This window comes from Ostrea edulis, chromosome 1 (genome assembly GCF_947568905.1).
Source record: "Ostrea edulis chromosome 1, xbOstEdul1.1, whole genome shotgun sequence".
Taxonomy (NCBI): domain Eukaryota; kingdom Metazoa; phylum Mollusca; class Bivalvia; order Ostreida; family Ostreidae; genus Ostrea; species Ostrea edulis.
Genome location: NC_079164.1, coordinates 79,052,327 through 79,074,531, shown reverse-complemented (window position 1 = coordinate 79,074,531; position 22,205 = coordinate 79,052,327). Strand labels below are relative to the sequence as shown.

At 36.1% G+C, this 22,205-nt stretch overlaps 2 protein-coding genes across 2 annotated transcripts; both read right to left on the bottom strand.

Moving 5' to 3' along the window:
• Positions 1–41: 41 nt before the first annotated feature.
• LOC125671904 (von Willebrand factor A domain-containing protein 2-like) lies at positions 42–8,412 on the bottom strand. The gene is made up of 8 exons (XM_048907923.2): positions 8,376–8,412; positions 8,117–8,274; positions 7,834–7,948; positions 7,639–7,752; positions 3,310–3,426; positions 2,863–3,146; positions 2,410–2,695; positions 42–796 (listed from the first exon to the last, which is right to left on the bottom strand). The coding sequence occupies exons 1-8, from the start codon at positions 8,410–8,412 to the stop codon at positions 162–164; spliced, it is 1,746 nt and encodes a 581-aa protein (XP_048763880.2). The 3' UTR covers positions 42–161.
• Positions 8,413–14,340: 5,928 nt separating this feature from the next.
• On the bottom strand, positions 14,341–20,203 carry LOC125679699 (cartilage matrix protein-like). The gene is made up of 8 exons (XM_048919136.2): positions 20,035–20,203; positions 19,776–19,942; positions 19,473–19,587; positions 19,277–19,390; positions 17,418–17,534; positions 16,962–17,245; positions 16,512–16,797; positions 14,341–15,302 (listed from the first exon to the last, which is right to left on the bottom strand). Exons 1-8 carry the CDS (start codon positions 20,087–20,089, stop codon positions 14,668–14,670), a joined length of 1,773 nt encoding a protein of 590 aa, XP_048775093.2. The 5' UTR covers positions 20,090–20,203; the 3' UTR covers positions 14,341–14,667.
• Between the last annotated feature and the right edge of the window lie 2,002 nt (positions 20,204–22,205).

The following is a 22,205-nucleotide window of genomic DNA, read 5'->3' as shown; positions in this document are numbered from 1 at the left end:
GAGAAAGGGATTTGGGGACCGAATTCTCCCGATAGATAGATTTGTTGATGCAGATTTTATTACAAATTGTTTTCGTCTTATCGATTTTGTGCATACAATATTGACAAAAGACTGGATTTTTATGAAACATTCAAGTATACTCTGCATACCAAAGTTCTTTGTCACTGCTTTGCTTTGAATATATCTGGAGGACATTCCACATATTTTGTATCTCTCACAGCTGCCTTCAGTGCGAGTGAAACAGAACTTGCATTATCCTCTATCACGTAAACCCTGAATGGATCAAATGCTACATTGCTTGCATTGTCCAAAATGTTGTCCATCTCTGCATTGAAACTTCTTACTGGTATCATTATATTGACGCTAATTCCAACATCGTGTAATTTGAGAATTTCTTGCTTAATTTCAGAAATCTCGGTCATTGGCCATTTTCCGTTTGAAAATAGATAAACTATTTTTCTAGAAGCAAATCTGCTTCCTGTATAGACTTCAAAAAATAGTTTCTCTTGTGCACTTGATAAAGCAAAGGAAGTATTTCCTTTTTCATCTTCAATAGACACTTTGTATATTTTAGCCTTGATATCATGGATTGATTGTTGATGAAAGTCGAATTTTATCTGGGATCCATTTCCATACGTCATCATAGCTGTTCTTATATCTGTGTTTGTTACATTTAAAGAGTCAATGAGTTTTTCGACAACTTTAAGAGAATGGAGTGAATTTCCAGTCAACGGACTTGTGGCTTTGGAGGTGTCAAAGAGGATCACTACATCAGTCACAGACGAACTGTTGCAATCTGAAGAAAAGATATATATATATATTCGATGATATGAAATGAAAATTCGACGAAGAAATGACGAAACGATGACATTAAAGTAAATGCTTGATACTTCGATTCAGCATTACTATTGGTAATGCAACGCTAAAAACCCTTAAATAGAGTTTGCAAATTACAATGTGTGTAACATGTAACTGAATTAATATTAGATTACGTGGTTATATATGCTCAGAGGGACAAAATGCTTAAGACCTTCAATTTCAGCTGTTGACAGCCACCAATCCAGGGGACCATTGCCCGCAACCAATGCAGACAATCGGCAAAACAATATTTGTTCTTCTTCTAGATGTTTATGTAACTTTGATAGGCAAGAACATTGCGACCAGTTCTTGACTGTTGATCTTAGAAAGATATAATGCTAAGAGAAATGTCAATGTTGCAGTCTGAATTGTACAAATCTATACCATTATAACTGTAGGCATCTATATTGTTAGAATTGTACACATTGGTACAGTTAAAACTGCGCATATGTGTACAGTTAAGATTATACGTGTACAATTAAAACTGTACTTACTTGTACAGTTAAAATTGAACATACTTGTACATACTTGTACAGCAAAAAATGTACATACTTATACAGTTGAAATTGTACATACTTGTATAGTTAAAATTCTACGTACTTGTACAGTTAAAATTGTACATACTTGTTCAGTTAAAATTGCACGTACTTGTACAGTTAAAATTGTACAAGCTTGTTCAGTTAAAATTGTACATGCTTGTATAGTTGAAATTATACATACTTGTACAGTTTTAATTTTTTTACATACTTGTACAGTTAAAATTGTACATACTTGTATAGTTAAAACTGTACATATCTGTACAGTTAAAATTGTACATACTAGTATAGTTAATATTGTACATATTTGTACAGTTAAAATTGTACCTACTTGTATAGTTAAAATTGTACATATTTGTACAGTTAAATTTGTACATACTTGTATAGCTAAATTGTACATACTTGTACAGTTAAAATTGCGTACCTGTTCAGTTAAAATTGCACATACTTGTTCAGTTAAAATTACACATACTTGTACAGTTAAAATTGTACAAGCTTGTTCAGTTAAAATTGTACATGCTTGTATAGTTGAAATTATACATACTTGTACAGTTTTAAATTTTTTACATACTTGTACAGTTAAAATTGTACATACTTGTATAGTTAAAACTGTACATATCTGTACAGTTAAAATTGTACATACTAGTATAGTTAATATTGTACATATTTGTACAGTTAAAATTGTACCTACTTGTATAGTTAAAATTGTACATACTTGTACAGTTAAATTTGTACATACTTGTTCAGTTAAAATTGCACATACTTGTACAGTTAAAATTGTACATACTTGTACAGTTAAAATTGTACATACTTGTATAGTTAAAATTGCTTATATTTGTACAGTTAAAATTGTACATACTTGTTCAGTTAAAATTGTACATAATTCTATAGTTAAAATTGTACTTACTTGTACAGTTAAAATTGTACATTCTTGTACAGTTAAAATTGCACAAGTGTACACAACTTTTAAGCAAATGGTACAGACATGTTCGTTTAAGATACATGTAGTTCACACCTGTGCAACCGTAATCCACAGCGTCCTTCAACATCGCCATGAGAAGATCGTCGTTGTCAGGGGCAAACGTGTAGGAAGGGTCTGTAGGGAGTTGTATCAGCTCCTCATGCCCAATGCTGTCACCCACACCCACAGCAAATATCTTGAATCTGGAATCTGTGGCTTTCAGGAAATGGGCTGTTTGAAGTGCTTCACTCCGATCTGTTGACAATCCGTTTGTTACAATCACAGCATAATGGCTGATGTTGGGAAGCAATCGAGCACCATTTTCTGGCTTTAATATTTCCTATTAACATTATTAGAAGATAAATAGGAGTCTGTAATAGTGACATTCAAACGGTGAAAGAACTATTCACGCATTTCTTGCTGTTATAAATCATTATACACGATATATTGTTAATAAAATAAGATTTAAACAAGTATTATGCAATTGCAGAAATAGAGCATAGTTACCTGTGCAACAAAGGTGAGTGCGTCTGATGTTGTAGTTGGGCCCCTTTCACTTTTTATCAAAGACAATGCGTCAAGGACACTTGTATTACTTTGATGAGCAGTGAAATTAAAGACCAATTCAGGTTTAAAAGCATATGACACAAGAGCCACCTGAAAGTCGTTTGGTCCAATCGGAATCTGTTTTACAAATCTAGTCATATACTCTATGGACCGATTCATGACCTCTAATTGACTTAGTGACGTATCTAGTAAGAACATTATATCAGCTGGCCCTGGTCTGCAATCTGTAATTGATTTTGAAAAGAAACGATAATTTGTACAACTGAAGAGGTAGAGTTGCTAGACATTTTTGATAAAACATATAGATCATAGATATTAGAAACATCGCAATTGTCATTTAATGTATCGTTATATCTGTTATTTGGGATACAACCTTTTAAAACTTGCCTCGTTCACAGTGAACTCCCTCGTATCTCTCACTGCAAACACACACATAACTGTTGATTCTATCCTCAATGCAATCGTTTCCATGCATACAGGGAGAGCTGGCACATTCATCAATATCTGGATAATTGATTAATTAATTAATTAGCACATCAAAGAGACTGGCGGGGCTATACGTCTGGTCTGTTTGTCGGACAGTCCGTCAGTCCGACTGTTACCTTCAAGATGACCGATATAATTTAGACATATCTCTAACGCTTAAAGATAGGATTCATTTGACAAAAGCTACTGCGCTTGAAATGCTTCATGACGTGTGTATTTGAAATCTACCTGTAATCCATTAGAAACACTGTAAATCAAGTATTATTTCGGTAGACTTTATTTCCTCGGTGACGTACATGTATTACAGGATTTAAGCCAAAATTGATTTGCGTAATATGAATAGGATGTGTTCAAAATTTCATTCCAGAACCTCGTATTTGAGAGACGCTCACCAATCGTTAAAAAACAGAGAACATTTTCTCATTATTGGTTTATGTCGGTTTATGTTTTATATTAAGCGTTAAATCTTGCAGCTAACTTGATTAGCTTTTCATTCTAAGATAAACATTCTCTGTTGACCGGTCACATCTGCCATGAGCCGGATATTTTGATCACGTAAACGGAGTAATCCAAAGCCAAAGTTAGAATGTAAAGAACGGCCTAACCATTGGTATGAAACACGTGAACAGCATTCTACCCAATGATATGTTATATTAGTAAATTATGTCGTTATAACGAATTCGTAATAAGCTGACTTTAAATAAACGAGATCGTTGAAACCCCTGTTCCATCAATTTAATCATCACAAGCCTGCCTCGAAATAAAAATTGATGATTATCAAATCAGTTGAGAGACAGAAACAATATATGCTGGTGATAATTGAATATTGCTCGATAATCATGGGAAGTTGACGATAGACAAACTGAAGTATTCCAATAATGCAAGGTGAAGATAACGAACAGTGATCAATCTCATAACTCCTATAAGCAATACAAATAGATGGTTGGGCAAACACGGACCCTTGGACACACAAGAGGTGGGATCAGGTGTCTAGGAGGAGTAAGCATCCCCTGTAGACCGGTCACACCCGCCGTGAGCCCTATATCCTGATCAGGTAAACGGAGTTATCGGAAGTCAAAATCAGTGTGCCAAGAACGGCTTAACAATCGGTATGAGACACGTCAGACAGCATTTGACCCAATGATAGGTTGTATTGACGAAATAGATCGTTATAACAACCATAGAATTTGCGAAATGCGGACCTCAATCGAGACTGTTGAAACCCCTGTACCATCAACTTGTTTGTCAGTAGCTTACCTCGATTTAAAAACTGACTATACACAGAACAAGCTCTTGCGTATCGAATCAGTTGAGAGATATAAACACCATATGCAGGTGATAATGGAATATTGCTACATAAATATGGGAAGTTGATGATGGAGAAGCTGAAATCATCCCGTTTGTCATACAGTTGAGTTGTCAGTTTGCCGTTAATGTCTACTTTCAATAAAATATCGAAGTATGAAGCAGAAGTGGACAACTCTGTGGTGTCCTTTATTTCGAGCTCACGGGGATATATCGAATCGACATATGAATGAAAGTTATTATTGTTAATAGATAATACGTCATCGATATATCGAAATGTCGAATTGAAGGCCACAGCGAGAGATTTGTTCTTCTCATGTAGAAGTTTTTGAATAAATTCTGCTTCATATGAATATAGAAACAGGTCAGCTAACAAATGAGCAATAATGTCTCTTCAGTGATGCTCAACCGAAATGTTTGAAATCCGAAATGACAATAAACTTGTAAGAGATATTGTAGGGAAAAACAGAGTGCCAAAAAGTGGAGTCAAATTCGTCTAAGGATAAGAGCTATGCATGAGGGAGATTATGTGAGGATTTAAGATAATTTTGACGCTATTTGATATTATCTAACTTGGTGCAGTTTACGCTTTATGAATGAGCAAGCTCACATACCCCGCGCACCAACATTGCTTGACAATGCCTCACATAATGAATGGTAATGCTATGCATTAGGACAGACGGGCTCGAAATTCAAAAGGGGCATAACTCCCGGAAAAATTATTGAAACAGAATTTTCTGGGATTAATGTGTCCTTATCAACTACAAAGTTTCACGAAATTCTGTTGAGCGGTCTCAGAGGAGATGCGCTGACAAAATATGGACTGACGGACTGACAGACAGACAGACTGACGGACGGGTCAAAAACATTATACCCCCGCAACTTCGTTGCGTGGGTCATAATAAGAAGCATAAACTGCACCAAGTTTGATTATATCATATCGTATAACATAGGTTAAAATTAGCTTCATTCCTTGTAATTTAATGCAAAAAGACAAAACCACACTGTACAAGTCTTAGTATATAAAACACTAAACAGAAAATGAAGTCACTCCAACAGGAAGTACCAGAAAGTTTAAATCTGACATCACACAAAACATTTCATATAGGCCCATCAGAAACTGCAATTATATGAAAAGATGAAGATAAGGAACAGTGATCAATCTCATAACTCCTATAAGGAAAACAAAATAAAGGGTTTGGCAAACATGGACCCAGAATATACCAGAGGTGGGATCAGGTGTCTAGGAATATCGAATACACTCTGTTGAAAGTACATGACCTTGATTTCAGGCGTCTTAGCGGACAATGCATCCAAACCACATGAACCAGAGCGAGCAAATCTAGGTAAGGTCATTGAGTTGAAACGGGTTTCCATAATTGAGAGGCTCTAGGAAAATGTTTGGCTACTTCTTGTTTTTAGAATATCGTGAATACTAGTATGTAGTACATTTACTTTCATGCGAAATTAAAAGGTTTTACTATCGCCCCTCTGTAAAAGTATGGGCGGGGTCAAATGCCTATGGGAAATGCACCTAATGAGGAAATCCTAGGTTTACACTCCGAGTTATATACCGTTTGTGGCGAATTTAAGCGCCGTGTAACATTTAAAATCTTATATAAAGGGACTGGTTCACGTTTTTCGAAAGCAATATTTTTCACATTTGATGTTAAAAATTAAAAATCTAACTCATTTAATGTTGACAACCAAAGTTGGACCGTCTGAATGCAAGGATAAGAGCAATATTTTTAGCTTTGATTCTGTGTTATGTAAACAAAGATTCGAGTCTCTTATGTAAACAAACAAACCAGTGAAACGTTAATTTTATAATTTAAAGCATCTTCATTTTGAATAATCATAAATTCTAACTTATAAATGACACATTTAACCTAAAGTATACTTGACATGTGATATATACATGTATATACAGACTGTAGATCAATATCCATTTATTTTGAAAACTTCGTAAACAATAACACACCTGTCTTTGTTTTCAAACCAAATAATAAACTCTCTAGAATGAGCTTCTGTCATGATGAATAACCTTATTTTTTTTGAAACCTTCTAAACATATTAGACTGTAGATTTTGACCATTTAAAGTGAAAAACAAAATTTGGGGGAAAATCGTCAATCAGTCCCTTTAAAAGTACAAATCATAACGATTTGAATCATGTAAAATTTAACATGTAACAGGAAAATTAATTTTTATACATGTATGGGTGGAGGCGTGAGCATATTGTTACACGTATTTCACTTCATCCTTAAGGATCTACTCTACATCGTCATAATGGCTGACTTCCTATTAAAACATGGAGGAAAATATAGATATCAGCAATATTATTCATTTCAAAAAATCAACGTCTAACTGAGTAGCTAAGTAAGTTAGCAGCTGGGCTGCTGAACTGTAGATCGCGGGTTCGTGTCCAGCAGGGGTTTTAATTCTTTCAGATAGCTTTCTACTAAAACTGCATTTTTTGACTAAATGAAGTAAATCTGAAATTTTTTAATTTCATATCTTCAATTTACATCTCTTCCACTTTTCATCCATATGAAATTTCTCTGGTGTAGCATACCTCCTTAACTAAAAGTTCCTTTTTAGAATCCACATTTAATTTTCACCATTAATTAGCATTCTTAATAGATAAAACGTCATCGATAAATCTAAGTGTCGAGTTGAAGGCCATAAAAAAAATTCTGTCTCATAAAATAGATCACCTAATAAAGGAACACAATGAGTGCAAATGAGAACTCTAACAGACTGTTGGAAAACGAAATCGCATCGGACTATATAAACATTTCAACAACCAAAAACACACTATAATTTGAAGAATATAAATATTTCCGGTAAAATCGCTACCTTCTATTCACTAGTTCTTTGTTATCTTTGGTGATGTGTGTTTACTATTATTCAGTATACCTCTCACCTATTTCACAATCATGTCCCGTCCATCCAGGTAAACACGTGCATGTATACAGGTTGTTTCCGTTGTGACATGTTCCGCCATTTTGGCACGGGCTACTCGCACATTCGTCAATGTCTGAAATCATTAACATACTCATGGAAATAGAGAAAATGACTAAAACATTATTTCGCAGTAATAATCATTCCATGGCCTTACCAACGCAAGCATATGTAAAATGACCTGGACAGGGAGTAGTCAACAGGCAGTGCTGGCCAGGAACACAAGGTGCTGATGTTGCACACATTTGTTCTCTTGTATGTTCATGTTGTCCCTAAAGATAAATGACTTGTGAGAATTTAGATGTAATACCAAAGTTACCGCTTGAAAATGAACAGGACTCTGCTATAAAGCAGACCACAGATACTGTATACTGCCTAGCTTTTTTCTGAGTTCTGGAAATTCTTGAAATAGTACAAGTTACAAAAAACAATCAATTTACCTGACAGTATGGTATGTTTGATTCACACCAACTCTCGTATGTTATTTCCGTGCAGTATCTGGGGTTTGGGGTAGCTTGTCTTTTGTGTAGAAAGGATTTGGCCTTGTGCTCAGATACCTCCGGGAGATAGAAATGGTGATGATGTTCGTGACCAAACACTGTAAATGGAAAATGGTACACACAGCTGTATATTAACCTTAATTTACATTATTTACAAAGGTCAAAAGTTATGTAAATAAACACGGTACAGAAAACTTGCCTGAGAAAAAACATCCAGAAATGATCAGCATTAGCATATTGAGCATTATATCCAGTTTTACTGTAATGGTCTATCATTTACTGCACTAAAACCCATAATAGGAAGCATTGTATAGGAAAATAATATAAGTAAACACGAACCGATCGTTTTCAATAGCCTATTGATACGGTATTTAATCCATATAGAATACTGCTTTGATCCATGTCACTCGGGGTAAGTACAATGGAATGAGTAAACGTTAGATTAAATAATCACCAAACCATGCAAAAACCTGTGTACAGCCTTTGAAAGAACTAGATGAAATTCTATTTGGGGCTGATCAATTATACTGGATTAATTAGCAGGTGCCTGTTTATCTAGATGACGTTTCCCCTCTGTCATTTGTGAACATTATCTTCAGTAAAATTGGCACGGTGAACGATGAGAGAAATTTTCATGTTTAAATATTCTAATTGTACCCACATTTTCTTTTTTGTCACCCTGGTCTGTACGTCCGTCTGTCACACTTTCTTCTTCCTTAAACTCCTCTTTTATTTCAAGCAGTAAACAATTGAAAGTTTGTTAAATAAGGTGATGTCCTGTAGATATGTAATAAGATTTCGAAACTTTTTTACCCTGGGGGCCAAATGGGGGTGAAATAAACGACTTTTTTCTACAAAGATCTGGTTCCCGGAACTCTTACATTTTACCAAGTAGCCAAATCATCCTTTGGAAAATGATTGATGTGCAATAGTCCTGTAGATGTGCAATACGATTTTAGAATATTCATTTTCACCCTAAGGAGCCAAATGGGGGTAGAGAAATCACGTTTATCTCCTGCTCTTACTCCTCCTATAGATCTGTAATAAAGTTTCAGAATTTTCATTTTATCCTAGAGCCGAAAGGGGAGTCGAAAACAACGTTTATATATATATATATATATATATATATATATAATAACATGGTTCTCAGAACTCCTCTTACATTATGCATTAGGCATATCATCTTTAGGTAGAGGACTGGTGGTGTGCTTTAGATGTGCAAGAAGATTTCAGAATGTTCATTTTCACCTATGTTCCCTAATGGGGGTAGAAAAATAATGCTTTTCTTTTTAAAAACCCTGGTTCCCTGAACACCTATTACAATATATGCAGGAGTCAAATAATCTTTTGGAAGGTGATTGTCTGTAGATGCGAAATAAGTTTTTCAAATGTTTATTTTCATCCTGGGGGCCAAATGTGTTAAAATACCGATCTTTTTTCGACAGATCATTTTAGGCAGCAGCTAAATCGTCTTTTGGAAGATAATTGGTGGTGTCCTATAGATGTGCAATAATGTTTAAGAATTTTCATTTTCACTCTGGGGACAATTGGGGTTGAAAAACGTTTTCTATAAAATAAAACTAGAACTCCTTTTACATGTAGTAGCCAACGTACCTTTAGGAAGATGATTGGTGGTGAACTTTAGATGTGCAAGAAGTTTTCGCAATTTTGTTTTTCACTCTGATGGATAAATGGGGTTGAAAAACAACGAACAAAAACCTGGTGCTCGGCGCTTTGTGTCATGTGCAGCAAGAATATATTTGCTTTAAGGATTGGAATCTCAATCATAAAAAAAATATGGGAATTGGGTTGACCCAGGGCATTTGCCCATCCGAATACTCATTGCGTCTTGATATGTGCAGCAGGAATATACAATATGGTTTAAGTGACATCGCCTCATTGTTTTAATTGGTTCAACACTTATAAGATAGGGTTTGGGATGACCCCAGATTTGCCCAACAATCCTGCGGTGATCCAGGTTAGAATAGGTCATCGGTACCCCTTGCTTGTCGTAAGAGGCGACTAAATTGAGCGTTTCCTCGGATGAAACCGTAAAAACCAAGTCCCTGTGCCACAGCAGATGTAACACGATAAAGATCCCGCCTGGCCGTAAGCGCCGAACATAGGCCTAAATTTTGCAGCCCTTCACCGACAATGGTGACGTCTCAATCTGAGTGAAAAATTCTCGAGAGGGACGTCAAACAGTATGCAACCAACCAATCATTTGCCCAACAGAATACTCAATGCATCTTGACTTTCGCTGCAAAAATATACATGGTATAAAGTATATCAAAGGCAAACACTTGTATGTGGTATTACTGTCTTATGATAGCATTTAGTTCATTTTGGTGTACAATTTTTGTATCTTTACAGCCATGCAATAAATTAGACCAGATGTAAAACATTTCTTGATGTCAGGCTGACGCTGTAGAATAGCTGGTGTTCCGCGGATTATTCTTCGAGATATCAAGGACTAGTCTGTACAGTAATCAAATTACCAGTCTTGGTACCAAAAAAAAATGAAACACCATATTCTCAAATTACGATTACTATGTTTCATTAATCAAGATACAATTTTAATGATCTTTTTCCCCCAAACAAAATGTTCCCCATTTCTCCGGTCAAAATCTGTATAACCTGTTATGTATTGATCACTAGGAATTCACTCATTACTAATCTCACTGAACAAAGTTTCTATCCCAAAACGTGGAAATATTTAAACTGTAATTTTTCTAACGTTTATGATTGATATATATCGGGATCTAAGGATAGATTTCAAATTCAAAATGGAGATAATGGAGGTAATCAATATCTCAATATCTCTACAAACATTTCAATTCCCCGGATCATTCCACCTTGTCCATGGGCGTCAGAATTCTATAAAATCTTCTACTAACATGCCAACTTGAAGTAGCTCTTAGTCATTGTCTTCATCATTGGACACAACATTGGAAGTGATTTTCTCAGAAAGTATGTGATCTGGTACCAGCTAAAATCATTGCCTAACAACAAGGAAACGCCTTGAACGGGAAGAGGAGGTGGACCATCTACAATGACTGGTCCAGTAATTAAATGAAAGGTGAAGATAACGAACAGTGATCAATCTCATGAAAGGTGAAAATAACGAACAGTAACTCCTATAAGCAACACCAGATACCTCTGGATACACCAGAGGTGAGATCTGATTTCAGATAAATTCTATGAGAGAACATCGATGACGCCTACCAGCAGAGGTCTGCTCAGACGAGGGCAACATCATTCTCTAACAACAGTCTTGGCAGCATCACTGTCTCAGAAAATATTATCAGATTTGACTTCACTAGAGACATTGAGTGAAAGAAATCCCGGAGACAAAAAAGGGCTTATAATCCTCCATAGAATTAACAAAACCATAAACATCGGAAGTGTCAGAACAAAACGAAAGAAAGGATTTCTTATCATTTCTAAATGATGTACAAGCATGTGGTTTGTCAAGGTCATTTTATTCTCTTAAGATTAAAACAATCACTTATCAGATGATCTTTTTTCTCACAATACGTACAAGCTGGAAGCGATCCTACACCATAACGATCGTACACCACAGGCACCTTCAGAACGTCTTGACCTTGGACCGGACGTAGAACCACTGTGAGATGGAGACTGGGTATCTGATGAAAGGGAAGACTGAAACTCTGAAGCAGTCTTTTTATCAGAGTCTGAGGTTTTCGATAAAGTGCTAATTTGATATTTTGTCAAAAGTTCTTATGAGAGAGAGTGTAAGTGTCTGAAATAGCTGTGGCTTTCTCAAGAGTTCTCAAATTCTTATCTTATTAATGCATTCTCAGATCTTAATGAACAAAACTTTTCTACTAGGATGAGGTCACAAAAGGTTTCAACCATTGATCAAATAAATCTTTTTCTCTTGCAAATTCAACACATGTTTGTCAATTTTTTGTATTTTCTGAACTCTTGTATGTATGCTTCGGGCAATAAATGATAAGCTTTTGAGATCGCGGTCTTGACCTTGTCATGATCTGAATCCTCAGCTATGACCAGCGCTCAATATATATCAACTGCCTGTCAATTAATACACTTTGTAACAAAGTTGACCAAATATGTCAAATTTTCTACGACTTTCTCAAATTGAGGAAAATATTTATCTACTGATTTGTCTTCATTGATTGATTGGTTGTATCTTTAACGTCGCTCACGAGAATTTTTCACTCATATGGAGACGTCACTAAGACCGGTGAAGGGCTTCAAATTTAGACCTTTACTCGGCGCTTACAGACATTGAACAGTGGGGTTCTTTAGCGTGCCACACCTACTGTGACAATGGACATCCGTTTTTAATGTCATATCCGAGGACCCGTAACAGTCACACCTGATGCCAAGCGTTTGGCGATGGGACTGTCACTACCTGTTTTAACGACTTCGGTCTGTCGCGGCCAGGATTCGAACCCCCGTCTTCCGCATGCGGGGCGAACGCTCTAACCTCTAGGCCACCACGGTGGTGATTTTTCTTGAAAGTTTGGAACTAATCTGATATTTTGAGCAGCATCAAATTCAGTCCTGACGGGTTAAGTTTCAGACCTGTGCTGCAATTTCAATTTCTTTAATTGTCTTTTTTTTCTCTCTTTGTCTTTCCACTCTTTCATCTTTTTTTTTTCTCTTCGTTATTTCATTTTCTTTCCCTCCTCTTTCATTTTCTAATTTCATTTTTTCTCTTGCTTCAAAACTTTCTTCCTGTGAAAGTTTTTTCCAAAATTTTGATTCTAATCTCTTGATTTTCCATAGAAGATTTAATCTCTAACCAGAAGTTTACAGATAATTTAATCAATTCATCTTTTTTCAACGCATTACAAACCTGAACGATCGGCGAGATAAGAAAATTTTGTGATCGAAAAGGTGTTGATTTATGCTGGCTATGGAATTCAATAAATAGAATAAACCAGATACAAGTCTTGGAAAATGCGATAATTCCTTATTCTGGACGAGTCCACAATTCTATTATAGATCAGAATTCAACCTTTAAAAGCAGCAGAAATCAATCACAAAACATACCAAGATTTAATAATTCGTTTACAATTATTTAAAGAAAACTGAAAGGTGAAGACAACGAACAGCGATCAATCTCATAGCTCCTACAAGCAATACAAAATAGAAAGTTGGGCAAACACGCACCCCTGGATATACCAGATGCCGGATCAGGTGCCCAGGAGGAGTAAGCATCTCCCGTCTACCGGCCACACCCGCCGTGAGGCCTATATCTTGATCAGGTAAACGGAGTAATCCGTAGTCAAAATCAATGTACCGAGAAAGGCCTAACAATCAATATGAAACACGTCAGGCAGCATTTGACCCAATGATAGATTGTATTGGAAATATAAATCGTTATAACGACCATAGAATTTGCGAAATGCTGACTTTAAACGAGACTGTTGGAACCCCTGCACCATCAACTTCTTTTTCAGTAGCTTGCCTCGATTTAAAAACTTACCATAAGCAGAACAAGCTCTTGCGTATCGAATCAGTTGAGAGATATAAACACCATATGCAGGTGATAATGGAATATTGCTACATAAATATGGTAAGTTCACGATGGAGAAGCTGAAACCATCCCGTTTATCATAACGTTGAGTTGTTAGTTGGTCGTTAATATCTACTTTGAATAAAATATGGAAGTATGAAGCAGAAGTGGACGATTCTGTGGTGTCTTTTACTTCGAATTCACTGAGATATATCGAATCGACATATGAATGAAAGTTATCATTGTTAATAGATAATACGTCGTCGATATATCTAAATGTCGAATTGAAGGCCACAGCCAGAGATATATCAAAGTATATCGATGAAAAATTACCAACCTAAAGTTCACAAAAAGTGTCGATGCTAAATTGCACGCGAAAATAGAGAGAACCAAGATACAATGTTCCTGGGAAGAGACCACCGACCTTCCGAAAGTAAACAGAGAAAGTTTCCCAGTTTACTTTCGGAAGGTCGGTGGTCTTTTCCCAGGTACATTGTATCTTGATTCTCTCTTCCACCAATAAAAACAGGGCGCCACCAGATAACAAAACATTGTTGAGTGTAGCGGAAAACATCAATCAATTAATCACACGAAAATATACACTGTGACAAATCGAATGTAAAATCCAATCATTCCCCTGACAAAATGCAATTCCGTATATGTGTGAAGTGTTTATAGAATGATTGATGAGTGCTTAATACCACAAACGTTACAGTATATCTGCACTAAAATGAAAATTCCAAATCTTCCTTTCTAGAACATAGTGTCATGGCAAAACAAGTGTTACGTCATCTTTCTATCAACTCTGACAAACACCGTAACTCTGACAAACACCGTTCTAAATACAATGTATTACACAACAGTGTTCTGACGCAGATTTCATTCTACATTGTTTTCGTCTTACCGACCGTGAAAACGATTTTAACAAAAGACTGGGGTTTTATGAAACTTTGAAGTATACTCTGCATACCAAAGTTCTTTGTCACTGCTTTGCTTTGAATATATCTGGAGGACATTCCACATATTTTGTATCTCTCACAGCTGCCTTCAATGCGAATGAAACAGAACTTGCATTATCCTCTATCAAGTAAACCCTGAATGGATCAAATGCTATATTGCTTGCATTGGCCAAAATGTTATCCATCTCTGCATTGAGACTTCTTACTGGTATCATTATATTGACGCTAATTCCAGCATCATGTAATTTGAGAATTTCTTGCCTAATTTCGGAAATCTCGGTCATTGACCATTTTCCGTTTGAAAATAGATAAACTATTTTTCTCGCAGCAAATCTGCTTCCTGTAGAGACTCCAAAGAATAATTTGTCTTGTACACTAGATAATGCAAGGGAAGTATTTCCTTTTTCATCTTCGATAGATGCTGTATATATTTTAGCCTTGGTATCATGGATTGATCGTTGATGAAAGTCGAATTTTATCTGGGATCCATTTCCGTACGTCATCATAGCTGCTCTGATATCTGTGTTTGTTACATCAAAAGAGTCCAAGAGTTTGTCAACAGCTTTAAGAGAATGGATTGAATTTCCAGTCAACGGACTTGTGGTTTTGGAGGTGTCAAAGAGGATCACTACATCAGTCACAGAGGAACTGTTGCAATCTGAAGAAAACATATATACATTCGATGCTACTAAACGAAAGATTCAACAAAGAAATGATTAAACGATGTCACGGGGGCCATGGCTTTTTCAAAATTGAATCTGGACTATGTCAGGAAGCTTTCTGGCCTAGTGATTTTTCAGAAGAAGATTTTAAATGATTTTCCCTATATATCTGTATGTAAAACTTTGATCCCCTATTACATTAACGTAAATGCTTGATACTTCGATTCAGCAATACTATTGGTAATGCACCGCTACAAACCCTTAAATTGAGTTTGTTTGCAAATCACAATGTGTATGTAACGTGTAATATTGAGAAAATAATTCAATTAAGTTTGGTACCGCGTGGTTATATATGCCCAGCAGGACAAAATGCTTATAAAATTCGATCTCAGTTGTTAACATCCAATCTGAGGAACTATTGCCCACAATCAATGCAGACAATCCACCAAGCAATATTCCTTCTTCTCTTTTATGGAAGAACACCATAATCAGTTATTGAATTCTCGTCTCAGAAACATGTGATGCAAGGGTAAATTTCAATGAGATAAAGTCTTAATGGTACGGTACACATCTATACCGTTAGAATTGTACACATCTATACCGTTAGAATTGTACACATCTATACTGTTAGAATTGTACACATCTATACCGTCAGAATTGTACACATCAATACCGTTAGAATTGTACATATCTATACCGTTAGAATTGTACACATCTATACTGTTAGAATTGTACATATATATACCGCTAGAATTGTACACACCTATACTGTTAGAATTGTACACATCTATACTGTTAGAATTGTACACATCTATACCGTTAGAATTGTACACATCAATACCGTTAGAATTGTACACATCTATACTGTTAGAATTGTACACATCTATACTGTTAGAATTGTAAACATCTATACCGTTAGAATTGTACACATTGCTATAGCAAAAAGTGTACCTACTTGTACAATTAAAATTGTACAAACCTGTACAGTTGAAAATGAACAAACCTCTCAAATTAAAATTGTAAGTGTAGTTAGAATTCTACAAACCTGTAGGGTTAAAAGTTTACAAACCTGTAGAGTTAAAAGTCTACAAACCTGTACAGTTAAAATTGTGCATACTTGTACAGTAATGTACAATTAAAATTGCACAAGTGTAAACACCTTTACAGCAAACGGTACAGAAATGTTATGTTAAAATTGTTCACACCTGTGCATCCGTAATCCGCGGCATCCTTCAACATCGCCATGAGAAGATCGTCGTTGTCAGGGGCAAAAGTGTAGAAAGGGTATGTAGGGAGTTGTATCAGCTCCTCGTGGCCGATGTCGTCACCCACACCCACAGCAAGTATTTTGAATCTGGAATCTGTGGCTTTCAGGAACTGGGCTGTTTGAATTGCCTGATTCCTATCAGTTGACAATCCGTTTGTTACAATCACAGCATAATGGCTGATGTTGGGTAGCAGACGAGCTCCATTTTCTGGCTTTAATATTTCCTATTAACATTATTAGAAGATGATTAAGGGCTGAAATAGTGACATTCAAACGGTGGAAGAATGATCCACGCATTTTTTGCTGTTATAAATCATTATATACGACATTGTTAATAAAATAAGATTTAAACAAGTATTATGCAATTGCAGAAGTAGAGCATAGTTACCTGTGCAACAAATGAGAGTGCGTCTGATGTTGTAGTTGGGCCCCTTTCACTTTTTATCAAAGACAATGCGTCAAGGACACTTGTATTACTTTGATGAGCAGTGAAATTAAAGACCAATTCAGGTTTAAAAGCATAAGACACAAGAGCCACTTGAAAGTCATTTGGTCCAATGGGAATCTGTTTTACAAATCTAGTCATATACTCTATGGACCGATTCATGACCTCGTTTTGACTTAATGACGTATCTAGTAAGAACATTATATCAGCTGGCCCTGGTCTGCAATCTATAATTGATTTTGAAAGGAAACGGAAAATGACGGTAATATGTGCAACTGAAGAGGTAGAGTAGCTAGACATTTTGATAAAACATATAGATCATAGATATTAGAAACATCGCAATAGTCATTGAATATATCGTTATATCTGTTATTTGGTATACAACTTTTGAAAACTTGCCTCGTTCACAGTGAACTCCCTCGTATCTCTCACTGCAAACACACACATAGCTGTTGATTCTATCCTCAATGCAGTCGTTTCCATACATACAGGGAGAGCTGGCACATTCATCAATATCTGGATAATTTATTAATTAATTAATTAATCAGCACATCAAAGAGACTGGTGGGGTTATACGTCTGGTCTGTTTGTCGGACAGTCCGTCAGTCCGACTGTTACCTTCAAGGTGACCGATATAATCTAGACATACATATGTATCTATAACGCTTAAAAATATGATTAATTTGACAAAAGCTACTGTGCTTGAAATGTTTAACATCGGTGTTCACCATGACGTGTGTATTTGAAATCTACCTGTAATCCATTAGAAACACTGTAAATCACGTGTTGGTTCGGTAGAATTTATTTTCCCAATAAAGTGCATGTATTACAGGACTTAACCTCTAAAATTGATTTACGTACTATAGATAAGCTGTATTGAAAACTTCACTCCAGAACCTCCTATTTGCAAACTAGTTCTTTCGCAAACTCATGCAGAAAATAAGGCAGTCGAAATACATGTTTATAATATGTTAAATTAAGTAAACACGGTTGAAGTTGAAAGAATCGGAAAAACAGAGACATTTATCAATTTCTCAACAGCAGCGACAAATTTCGCCAGTTGGTGTTGAATTCATGAAAAGACTTTAATGCTATACAGTTATATCTTAGCATGAAAAGTCAATCAGGTTATATGTAAATATAGGATTCATAGCTTGCATATCTGACAATGAAAACGTAAGCTCTCATCATTATGAAAGGTGAAGATAACGAAGAGTTATCAATCTCATAAATCCCATAAGCAATACAAAATAGATAGTTGGGCAAACACGGACCCCTGGACCCACCAGAGTCTTGGAGAAGAAAGCATCCCCTGTCGACTGGTCACACCCGCCGTGAGCCACAAATTTTAATCAGGTAAACGGAGTTATTCGTAGTCAAAATCCGTGTGCCAAAAACGGTCTAACAATCGGTATGAAAACCGCCAGACAACATTTGACCCAATGATAGGTAGTATTGGCAAACTATATCGTTATAACGATGACAGAATTTGCGAAATGTTGACTAAACGAGACTGTTGAAACCCCTGTACCATCAACTTGTTTGTCAGTAGCTTACCTGGATTTAAAAACTGACTATAAGCAGAACAAGCTTTTGCGTATCGAATCAGTTGAACAATATAAACACCATATGCAGGTGATAATGGGATATTGCTACATAAATGTGGAAGTTGACGATGGAGAAGCAGAAATCATCCCGTTTGTCATAAATTGAGTTGTTAGTTTGCCGTTAATATCTACTTTTAATATAATATCTAAGTTTGATATAGAAGTGGACGACTCTGTGGTGTCTTTTATTTCGAGCTCGCAGGGATATATCGAATCAACATATGAATGAAAGTTATTATTGTTACTAGATAAAACGTCGTCGATATATTTAAATTTCGAATTGAAGGCCACAGCAAGATATTTTTTCTTCTCACATTATCTGAAGAATGGTAGAATAGGTCCTCAGTACCCCCTTGCTTGTCGTAAGAGACGACTAAATGGGGCGGTCCTTCGGATGAGACCTCAAAAACCGAGGCCACATGTCACAGCAGGTGTGGCACGATAAAGATCCCTCCCTGCTCAATGGTCATAGGTGCCGAGCATAGGCCTAAATTTTGCAGCCCTTCACCGGCAGTGGTGACGTCTCCATATGAGTGAAATATTCTCGAGAGGGACATTAAACAATATTCAATCAATCAATCTACCTTCTATACACTAGTTCTTTGTTATCTTTGGTGATGTGTGTTTACTATTATTCAGTATACCTCTCACCTATTTCACAATCATGTCCCGTCCATCCAGGTAAACACGTGCATGTATACAGGTTGTTTCCGTTGTGACATGTTCCTCCATTTTGGCACGGGTTGCTCGCACATTCGTCAATGTCTGAAATCATAAACAGACTCATGGAAATAGAGAAATATGACTAAAACATTATTTCACAGTAATAATCATTCCATTGCCTTACCAACACACGCAAGGCTAAAACGATCTGGACAGGGATTAGCCAAGTGGCAGTGCTGGCCAGGAGCACAAGGTGCTAATGTTGCACATTTTTGTTCTCTTGTATGTTCAAGTTGTCCCTATAGATAAATTACTTTGAAAGAGTCTAAATACATGTATAATACCAAAGTTACTTCAATATTTGAAAATGAACAAAGCTCTTCGGTAAAGGAGATCATAGATATACAGATACAGTACACATCCTGACTTCTTTCTGGTCACTTTTGGAAATTCTCGAAATAGTTCAAGGTACGAAAAATCAATTTACCTGACAGTATAGTATGTGTGATTTACACCAATTTTCGTAACGCTCATAGATGCAGTATGCAGGGTTTGGGGAAGCGTTAATGTTCACGTGTCTTTTGTGTAGAAAGGATTTGGCCTGGTGCTCAGGCACCTCCGGGGGGTAGAAATAATGGTTTTCGTGACCAAACACTGTAAATGGAATTCGGTACATAAGATAGCCCCTGTTAACAAATTCTTTAAAAATCAATATTATTTAATTACAAACAGTAAAGATAATCTACCTGAGAAAAACCATCCAGAAATGATCAACGCCAGCATTTTGAGCACTGTATCCATTTCTACCGCAATGGTATATTATCTACTGCATTAAACTCAAACCGGGAAGGATCGTCTAAGTAAATGAGAGGTCAAAGAAAACGAACCAATCGTTCTCCCTAGCTTATTGATAAGAGTGTATAATCAATACGATATATCCAAGATATTGGGTTGACCCAAATAGGTAGAACTTGGAGTACGTACAAATTAAAAATAAAGACAACCACATAAGCATGTAAAGACCTGCGTACTGTCTTTGGGAGAACCAACCGAAATCCTATTGGGGTTGATCAATTATGCTAGATTAAATGATCTTTGTCTAACAGACGTTTTCCCTCGACTTTTTGTATAAGTATGATCATTTGGCACGGTGGGTAGTTAGATTTTGGAACGCAGTTTGCAGCTCACTATTCCCAATTTAATAGTGAACTGCATTTAGCAATTCTAACATTAGACAGCACTGCAAACATCAAAGACTCCTAGCTACCTCGGATATTGGAGAGTGCGGTTCTAGTGGTCATCTACTGCCATTGTGAAAAAATGGTAATGGTACCATCTCGATCTTGTTTTTGGAGATTCGTCCCTGCAAATTTTTATTCATAATGTATTGCACTTGCAATGAATAAACATCGGATTTAAAAACATCGGAGAAGATGATTTCCTTTAAAACGCGTGGTATCTGAATATTGTTTGTATTTTGAAATACCAATTCACTCCTTCTCATATGTATAGCCCTGAATTAATCACATATCTAATACAAACACGCAAGTACTTAAGGTTTTCCGGACAAAGTTCAGGGTACTTTAATTCCAAAGGTATCAGTAGCTTACTTCCGTAAACGTGATATCTGAAGATTGATAGCATATTGAGCATTGATAACATATTGAGATGTCAAAATCACCTTTCATCATGACTCAGTATTTTCTCTTCAATGCAAACATTCAGCTGATTAATATTTTCAAAGTAAATTTGGGCTTTTTCATCAAAATTTATATATAGCTGAAGTCACTCAACATACATATTTCATAGACGCCTGTGTCAAGGGCATTGCACTATAGACTATATGGAATAAGAGTACCAAACCCCCGCACGCGTAACCCGGATGCAGTTTACCCCAAGATTGAGCGGAGGTATAAATGTCTAGTTGTTGCGTGCTTGGCTAATATCAAGAGTGAAATTATTTGGAATTGAAAGAAATATTATAGAGGTTCAAATTAATTGTTAGGATGAAAAATTATCGCACAAATCGAGAAATGACTGAGGAAATTACCATGGTAGGGGTGTGCTTAAATTGAAGGGTGTAATTTACTGCAGATTGCTTTGTGTTGTAAAAAAAAAAAAAAAAAAAAAAAAAAAAAGTACAAATATGGCCTATAAAAGGCACGGGACCCTATATAATTTTTGTCGTTTTTTTTTATCAACACTTGGAATGAACTTTGAAATGTTTGCGGTCATTTGTTTAAAACTAATATAGTTAATTAGTGAGAGGGCCAAAGGTTAGCATTGAGGTCTATAGGAAATGAAATGGTACCCTTTTCCCTATATGTAAACAATGGAGGAAATTCGAACCAGGAATAAATATTTCTCTCCGATCTATGGTGTCTCTTTCCAGTAAGTGAGAAAGTTTCCCAGTTTACTTTCGGAGGGTCGGTGGTCTCTTCCCAGGTACATTGTATCTGGGTTTTCTCTTCCACCAATAAAAAACTGGAGCCACCATATAACTGAAAAAATTGTTGAGTGTGGCGGAAAACAGCAAAACAATCAATCCCTTTTTACATTTTTTCATGTTTCAAGAAGCTTAACGAGAAACATTTAGCAAAACAACAGCAAAACAATCAATCAATCAATCTCTTTTTACATTTTTTCATGTTTCAGGAAGCTTAACGAGACTGTTGAAACTTTTGTAACAACAACTTATAGTAGCCTGCCTCTATCTAAAAACTAATTATACACAGAACAAGCTCTTGCTTGAGATATAAACACGATATGCAGGTGATAGTGGAATATTGCTTCATATCTATGGGAATTTGACGATGGATAAGCTGATATCATTCCTTTAGTACGAAGTTGAGGTGCTAGTTTGCCGTCAATACCTATTTTCTATCAAATATCTAAGTACGAAGCATATGTGGAAGAC